The sequence below is a fragment of the Gracilinanus agilis genome, chromosome 2 (assembly GCF_016433145.1).
Source record: "Gracilinanus agilis isolate LMUSP501 chromosome 2, AgileGrace, whole genome shotgun sequence".
In the NCBI taxonomy this organism is placed as follows: domain Eukaryota; kingdom Metazoa; phylum Chordata; class Mammalia; order Didelphimorphia; family Didelphidae; genus Gracilinanus; species Gracilinanus agilis.
Window position 1 is genome coordinate 556,262,672 of NC_058131.1, and position 9,453 is coordinate 556,272,124.

General features: G+C 35.2%; 1 protein-coding gene across 1 annotated transcript; it reads right to left on the bottom strand.

Annotated features, from left to right (window-relative positions):
• Positions 1-6,040: 6,040 nt before the first annotated feature.
• On the bottom strand, positions 6,041-6,955 carry LOC123234137 (olfactory receptor 4Q2-like). The gene has a single exon (XM_044660079.1). It carries the CDS (start codon positions 6,953-6,955, stop codon positions 6,041-6,043), a length of 915 nt encoding a protein of 304 aa, XP_044516014.1.
• Positions 6,956-9,453: the final 2,498 nt, after the last annotated feature.

Consider the following 9,453-nt stretch of genomic DNA (forward strand, 5'->3'; position numbering starts at 1 on the left):
GTGGGATGCAGCCAAGGCAGTACTCAGGGGGAAATTTATATCCTTGAGTGCATATATTAACAAATTAGGGAGGGCAGAGATTAATGAATTGGGCATGCAACTTAAAAAACTACTAAGCAAGCTAATTAAAAATCCCCAGATGAATACTAAATTAGAAATACTAAAAATCAAGGGAGAAATTAATAAAATCAAAAGTAAAAGAACTATTGAATTAATAAATAGGACTACAAGCTGGTATTTTGAAAAAGCATATAAAATAGACAAAGTACTGGCCAATCTGATTTAAAAAAGGAAAGAAGAAAACCAAATTGATAGTATCAAAGATGAAAAGGGAGACCTCACCTCTAATGAAGGGGAAAATAAAGCAATCATTAAAAACTATTCTGCCCAACTATATGGCAATAAATATACCAATGTAGGAGATATGGATGAATGTTTACAAAAATATAAATTGCCTAGATTAACAGAAGAAGAAATAGAATACCTAAATAATCCCTTGTCAGAAAAAGTAATTAAACAAGCCATCAAAGAACTCCCTAAGAAAAAATGACGAGGGCCTGATGGATTCACAAGTGAATTCTATCAGACATTCAAAGAGCAACTAATCCCAATACTATACAAATTATTTGATTTAATAAGCAAAGAAGGAGTCCTACCAAATTCCTTTTATGAGACAAATATGGTACTGATTCCAACCAAGGTATATCAAAAACAGAGAAAGAAAACCATAGACCAATCTCCCTAATGAATCTCCCTAATGATGCAAAAATCTTAAATAGAATACTAGCAAAAAGACTCCAGCAAGTGATCAAGAGGATCATCCACCATGATCAGGAAGGATTTATACCAGGAATGCAAGGATGGTTCAACATTAGGAAAACCATCCACATAATTGACCATATCAACAATCTACCAAACAAAAATCACATGATTATCTCAATAGATGCTGAAAAAGCCTTTGACAAAATACATTGCCCATTTCTATTGAAAACCCTGGAAAGTATGGGAATAGAAGGACCTTTTCTAAAAATAATAAACAGTATATTCCTAAAATCATTAACAAGCATCATATGCAATGGGGATAAATTAGAAGCCTTCCCAATAAGATCAGGAGTGAAACAAGGATGCCCATTATCACCTCTATTATTTAACATTGTACTAGAAACACTGGCAGTAGCAATTAGAGAAGAAAAAAGAAATTGAAGGCATCAAAATAGGCAATGAGGAGACTAAGCTATCACTCTTTGCAGATGAGATAATGATCTATTTAAAAATCCTAGAGAATCAACTAAGAAGCTTGTAGAAATAATCAACAGCTTTAGCAAAGTTGCAGGATACAAAATAAATGCACATAAATCATCAGCATTTCTATATATCTCCAACACATCATCGCAGCAAGAGGTAGAAAGAGAAACACCATTTAAAATTACCCTAGAAAATATAAAATACTTAGGAATCTATCTACCAAAACAAACACCAGAATTATATGAACACAAATATAAAACACTTTCCATACAATTAAAACTAGATCTCAACAATTGGAAAAACATTGATTGCTCAAGGGTAGGATGAGCTAACATAATAAAAATGACCATTCTACCCAAATTAATTCATCTATTTAGTGCCATACCTATTAATCTACCAAAAAACTTTTTTACTGAATTAGAAAATACTATAACAAAGTTCATTTGGAAGAACAAAACAAGAATATAAAGGGAAATAATGAAAAAAAAAAAAGCGAAGGATGGTGGCCCAGCAGTACCAGATATTAAGATCTACTATAAAGCAACAGCTATCAAAACAGTATGGTACTGCCTAAGAGACAGAAGGGAGGATCAGTGGAATAGACTTGGGGTAAATGACATCAGCAAGACAGTGTATTATTAACACAAAGAGCTCAACTTTTGTGACAAAAATCCACTCTTTGACAAAAACTGCTGGAAAATTTGGAAAACTATATGGGAGAGATTAGGTTTAGATAAATATCTCATACCCTACACCAAGATAAATTCAGAATGGATGAATGACTTGAATATAAAGAGGGAAACTATAAGTAAGTTAAGTGAACACAGAATAGTACACTTGTCAGATCTCTGGGAAAGGAAAGATTTTAAAAACCAAGTAAGAATTAGAGAAAATTACAAAATGTAAAATACATGATTTTGATTATTTCAAACTAAAAAGCTTTTGTACAAACAAAAACAATGCAACCAAAATCAGCAAGGGAAACAACAAATTGGGAAAAAATATCTTTATAACAAAATACTCTGACAGGAGTCTAATTACTCAAATATACAAGAAGTTAAATCAATTATGTAAAAAATCAAGCCATTCCCCAATCTATAAATGGGCAAGGGACATGAATAGGCAATTTTCAGATAAAGAAATCAAAAGTATCAATAAGCGCATGAGAAAGTGCTCTAAATCTCTAATAATTAGAGAAATGCAAGTCAAAACAGCTCTGAGGTATCACCTCACACCTAGCAAATTGGCTAAAATGAGAGAAGGGGAGAGTAATGAATGTTGGTGGGGATGTGGCAAAACCAGGATATTAATGCATTGCTGGTGGAGTTGTGAACTGATCCAACCATTTTGACTGGCAATTTGTAATTATGCTCAAAGGGCTATAAAAGAATGCCTGCCCTTTGATTCAGCCATAGCATTGCCTGGTTTGTACCCCAAAGAGATCATAGATAAACAGACTTGCATGAAAATATTTATAGCCGTGTTTTTTGTGGTGGTAAAAAACTGGAAAATGAGGGTATGCCCTTCACTTGGGAAATAGCTGAACAAATTGTGGTATATGCTGGTGATGGAATACTATTGAGTTCAAAGTAATAATAAATTGGAGGAACTCCATGTTAACTGGAAAGACCTCCAGGAATTGATGCAGAGCAAAACGAGCAGAGCCAGAAGAACATTGTACACAGAGACCAATACACTGTGGTAGAATAGAATGTAATGGACTTCTGTACTGGCAGCAATTCAATGATCCAGGACAATTCTGAGGGATTTATGGAAAAGAACGCTACCCACATTCCAAGGAGGAACTGCAGGATTGGAAACACAGAAGAAATGCAACTGCTTCATCACATGGGTTGAGGCTGACATGATTGGGGATGTAGACTCTAAGGACCACCCCAGTGCAACTATCAATAATATGGAAATAGGTCTTGATCAATGATACATGTTAAAACCAGTGGAAATGTGCATTGACAAGTGGGGGAGGATTATTGGGGGGAGGGGAAAGTAAGAGCATGAATCATGTATCCATGTTAACTTTTCTAAAAAATAAATATTATTAAATGTTAAAAAAAGAATTATAAGATGCTTTGATCATAAGAATAGAAAAAAACTATCTTTTGGAAGCTATTCACTATAGGCATCTTGTCTATATCTTGCCATACATTGTTCCTACAACCTAGGGCTGCTAGGGCATGTCTTCATGCCAGAGAGTTTTATCCTGCTCTTAAATTCAGGTAGGAAAATTAGAAGTCAGATGACTCAGAAATAGAACATATATTAAAACAATTATGAGACTATTTAGTGATAAAGCACCTGGTTTCTCTGATAGTCATGTGTGAATGCCCATAAGGATGAGCAGATTATTTTTATATGGCCTTAAAATAGTACAAATACTTGGTCTACCCTCTTCTGAATTTTCATCAAAGTGATAATCTAGGCCTAGAATCCTTTTCAACTCATCACTACATTGTTTTTTCCACAACAGAAATTGCTTCTGAAATCTTTCAAGAAGGCTTCTAAGACAGTAGATCTGATTGTTTCCTTAGGCTCAGTAAGGATTAGATAGCTTCCAGTTCTTTGCTTTATCCAAGTTATATATTTAATTTCCCTTATCCCCATCCCTAACTAAGATATATGTTCCCTTAACCTTAAAATTTTAATCTGTTTGAGTTCTTATATAAACATTCATAATCCTATCAATGTTCTCTTGGGTTGTAAATTCCAGGAAGTAAAGGACTTGTTCAATATAGAGGGTCAAACACAGAACCAATGTCAACTACGTCACTGATAAATGAATTTTGATCATGAAAGTAATGGTACAAGTCACAGTTAGTTCACTCTCAATGATACAAGCCTTTGTAACTGAAGATCTAGAGGAACAGAAACTTCTCTTTTACTTATGCTAAGATGTTCTCTTTTGAATTTAATTTACCTAATCACCAGCATCACCAACCTCATCATCATCAATTACTCCAGAATTATTATTAAGTAACCATAATGTTTGTAGAACATGCAAAGTCTATTGTTATTGGCCTCTAAGAATTTATATGCTAAGATGAAAATGCAAACAAACCTATAGCTAATTTCCTTTTTTCCAAAACAAAAGAAATATTATTCTAATTTAACTGGTGCTCTGGTTACTTATATAATGAAGATATTGCCACTATACTTGCCATTGTAATTGGAAATGTCAGATAGGAGATAAATGTCAAAAAAGGAAAGGAGAAGTCTCTACAGATAGAAAGAGTAGTTTATGCAAAGCTTTCAACAGCCTAAAGGAAAAGGGGCAAAGAAATAGGTTAAGAAAGAATGAAAGGAAACCAACTTTACTAGATGAGAAGAGGACACATCAATCAATTCAGCAATATTTGTAAAGTGGCTAATACATTTAAGGTTTATGCTAAGTAGGGTGTTTTAGGAGGAAGAGGGAAGGAGGAAGTGAGAGATATCAGCATCATTCTGAACAATCCCTTAAGTTAGAGATTAAATGATAAAAGTAGAGATTAAATGATTTGTTTATGGGCATAATGTTTTAGTAGATGGAAAGCTTGAACATGGACCTTCCTGAGCCCAAGGCCAGCTCTCTCTCCACAAGACCAAATGGCCTCTAAGAAGTTAGTTTATTGGGGAGATAGAATGGCATAATCCATGCTGTTAAGAATGGTAAGAGCAAGTGCACACAACTATAATGCAAGCAGGTGGTAGCACAGTGTATAGAGTCAGGAAAACCTGTGTTTAAATACAATCTCATACAGTTATTAGCTCTGTGATCTTGAACAAGTCATTTAACTTCTATTTCCTTCAATTTACTCAACTATAAAATGGGCAAAATAATAGCATGTAACTTTCAGGGTTGCTATGAGAATAAGAAGAGATAAAATTTGTAAACTACTTAGCATAGTGACTGGAACACAGTAAGCACTATATTAATGCTATTGTTATAATATAGTAAATTGATGTTTCCCAAAATGCTTTGAGAGTCCAAAAGAGTGATAATAGGTTACTTTTAGCTTAAGGAGTTTCACAGAAAATATAGCATTAGAGCTGTGCCTTAAACAGTATGAAGGACAATAGCAGGTATAAAGTGGGAGGGGAGCAATACTGATTTAGGAAATGATACAGAACAAAGGCAAAAGGAAAGAAAGGCATAGGGCATATATTTGGGAAGAGTGGTTAAATGGCAGAAGGATAAAGTGCCTGAAGGAATATGGAGGAAATAAGGCTATGCAGGTAGATTTTTTTTGTTCATTTTCCAGTTAGCTTTGGACTTTGGAAGGCAATGGGTAAACGTAGAGTGGCTGGGTTTTTTTGAGTGACATAATGATTTGATTTTTGCATTAAAAAGACAGAATAAATGACAAATTTAAAAATTTTAGAGACAATGATGGGTAGGGTGGTGAGGCAGCTAGGTGGCTCAGTGGATTGAGAGCCAGGCCTAGAGATAGGAGGTCCTAGGTTCAAAACTGGCTTCAGACACTTCCTAGCTGTGTGACCCTGGGCAAGTCACTTAACCCCCATTACCTAGCCCTTACCACTCTTTTGTCTTGGAACCAATACACAGTATTGTTTCTAAGACAGAAGGTAAGAGTTTTTAAAAAAATGACAGTCATAGAGACTAAGTTCCACATTTTAATTCTAACAACAGGTAGAGAATAATGGTGCATGAAAACTAAACAATTAAGTTACTATCTTAATTTATACTCCTGGAAGGCTAAAGATTTGTACCCCCCAATTGAGGTTTAGCATCCTCTGTCTAGACACCATCTCTTCATGCCTCTGGCTTTCATCAGGTAATTCAACAGTGGGTCCAAACTTTCCTCATTGCTGACTTGACTTCTTTGTTCCTTAGGGTGTAGATGAGTGGGTTCAACATGGGGGTTATGACATTGTAGGACACAGAAACTAACTTGTCCACAGAGAAGGTAGAGAAAGGTCGAGCATAGATGAATATGCATGGCCCAAAGAAGAGTGTCACTACCATAAGATGAGAGCCACAGGTGGAAAGTGCCTTGCTTCTTCCCTCCTTGGTACGTATCTTCACCAAGATGGCAGTATAAGAAGAAATTAAAACTATAAAACAACTGGTAGAGATCAAGCCACTGTTGGACACCATCAGCAACTCAATGACAAAGGTGTCTGTGCAGGCAAGTTTGATGACCGGAGGGACATCACAAAAGAAATTGTCTACCTTGTTTGGTCCACAGAAAGGCAAGCGGACAGTCAATATTGTCTGGACTGTAGAGTGCACAAAGCCACCCATCCAGGAAGCAATCACCAGCACACAACATATTCCCCGGTTCATGATGGTAGTGTAGTGAAGAGGTCTACAGATGGCAACATAGCGGTCATATGCCATAACTGTGAGCAAGAACATTTCAGCTGCACCAATAACATGCAAGAAAAATAGCTGCACAACACATTGTCCATAAGAGATGAGTTTATTTTCTGCCAAGAAGTCAACCAGAAGTTTGGGTGTAGTCACTGATGAATAGCACAGGTCCAGGAAGGAAAGATTGCCAAGGAGGAAATACATTGGTGATGAATGCAGACGAGCTTCAGAAGCCACTGTGACCATGATGAGTACATTGCCCACCCAAGTCAAGACATAGAAGGAGAGGAACAACACAAAGAGAGCTGCTTGACCTTCAGATGTCTGTGATAGTCCTGCCAGGACAAATTCTTTCACCACTGTTTGGTTTCCCTGACCCATTACAGCTGACTCCTCCTATACAGAAAAAATTAAATAGGAATCAGAAACCTATACAGAAAGGGAATAGGGAAGTGATTTTATGTCAAGTTTAGAATCTTGTTACAGAAGTGGTCTCATCTCACCATAGTGCCCTATTCCCTAAGTTAGTGTCATTTTTCACAAGTAATGCTCTGAGCTAGGTGAAGTTTCTATTTTGGGTCCAAGTCCTCCAATGTGGGCACTTTCCATAATCATGGTATAATAATGTTATAAAATATAAAAATATTATAATTATGATTATATACTTATATGCAATATATTATAATAAATACAGCTTATTATTATATTGCATATGGTACAATGGTATATTATAATTATAGCCCATTAAAATATAGCATATTGTATAATAACATACCATTATAATATACAATCTATACTATATTATGATAGTCTATTTGTATAGAGCTAATTTTTGTATATTGTATATTTTGTATATTAGCTAATACATAATACATTGTATATTGTAAAATTTGTATATTAGCTAATACATAAAATACAACATATGCAATACCAATTGGCATTTATAGAGTACTTTAAGTTTTTATAAGGTGCCTAGCAGGCAATACTCTGATGATTAAATCACATGCAAAAAGAGAATAGTCACTTTTTTCAAAGAATTTTCATTCTATTCTGGGGAAACCATGTAAATATGGAATATAGGGAGAGAGACTAGACTTGGAATTTCATTGGACACAGGGATCACAAAGATGAAAAAAATCCTTTTGCAAATGCCAGATGTCAGCTTTCTACTCTTAGAGTTGCCGAGAGCACTGAATGGTTAAGTGATTTGCCTAGGCTGAAAGGCAAGAACTTTCAGAGATGGAATTCGATTCCAGGGCTTCCTGGCTCTGAAGTCCACTTTCTGTCCATCATGTCATACTGGCTATTTACAGAGAAAAAAAAATGTCTAAAGGATTTCAAAAGATACTAGCATCTGGAGGGGTCAGAATAGATCTTATGTATTAGGTAGAACTTGAATTTAGTGTTGAGGAACACTAGAGATTAAAAGAAATAGAGGATAAGATGGAGTGCTTTCCTGCCATAAAGGACAACCATAAAATTTGAAATAGCAAAGAATGGTGATGGAATGTCATGTACAGGAAATAATAAATAAGCTAATTTGACTAAAATGTAGAATATATGAAGGAAAGTCATGCAAAGTAATCCTAGAAAGTGTGACTGGAGTCAGATGGTCAAAGATTTTACAATAAGAAATAAAAGAGGGGTTGGCAGTTGGGTGAGTCAGTGGATTCAAAGCCAGGTCCAGGGACGTGAGGTCCTGGGTTCAAAGTTGACCTCAGATACTTTCTATCGGTGTGACCCTGGGCAAGTCATTCATCCTTCATTGCCTAGCCCTTACTGCTCTTTTGCCTTAGAACCAATACACAGTAGCAATTCTAAGATGGAAGGTAAGGGCAAGAAAGAAAGAAAGAAAGAAAGAAAGAAAGAAAGAAAGAAAGAGGGATGTGCTTTGAATACACAAGACAACAGAGATTCACTGAAGCTTCTTGAGCAAAGTAGTGACATGGTGACCAATGCATACTACAAAAATCTCCTTTGGCAGCTGAATATATGATAAATTAGAGAAATGCAAAGTTAGAAACAGAGAGGCCAATTAGGAAGCTATTGCAACAGACCACATAAGAGATATTAAATCTAGAATGTTAACCATGTGAGTAGAATGAAGAGGATACATATGAGAAATGTGATGAGTTGCTTTCCCTATATCATTTCATTTGACCATTTTATAGGGTTCCTCCCTATTCAAGAGTCTAGTGTTTTCACTCTCTCTACCTATTCTCAAGAAAGCATCTGAAATGTATTTTTACTAAATTTGTAAAAGAAATATTACTATTTTCAGACGGGGTTGCATTTTAGCAGGGATCATAGGTGTAAGCTGAAGAAATAAAGTTTTTGTGCTAAAATTTTCAGGTGTCTGTGAACTTGTGGGTACAAATTTGACTCATTGTAGCAAAAAATAATACTTTTCTGGGTGGAAACTCTGTCTTAAAATGTTAATTATTAACTGACTCTTTTCTCAGAAGGCACAATGCTTCTCTTTCTTGTTTCAAAAAATTTCCCTTCATAAAACTTTTAGTAAGCATTTGATGAGTATAAATACATGCAAGAAAATTACAAATGCATGTTTTGTGCTCTGATGGAATTTTCAAGTTTTATTTTGAGACTAGACATGTATAAAGATATCTATGATACATGATAATACATAAAAATGCATTAGAGAGATGTGCTTCATCCAATAGAAGGCAAAAGTTTTTTGTGGGGATTTCAATTCAGATAGGAATTCCATTGAAGAAAAAAAGAGCATTCCTGGAGTAGAGAACAATGTAAACAAATGTATAGAGGCAGGACAAAAGTATAGGTTCATGGGAGACAGAAGTGTACATAGAATTTAGGGAATACTACAAAAAATTTTTTTGTAAAGATAGTTGTGTTAAGTA

Bases quoted from the DNA above. Each gene is read 5' to 3' on its own strand.
- LOC123234137 (XM_044660079.1), bottom strand. From the start codon at position 6,955: ATGGGTCAGGGAAACCAAACAGTGGTGAAAGAATTTGTCCTGGCAGGA.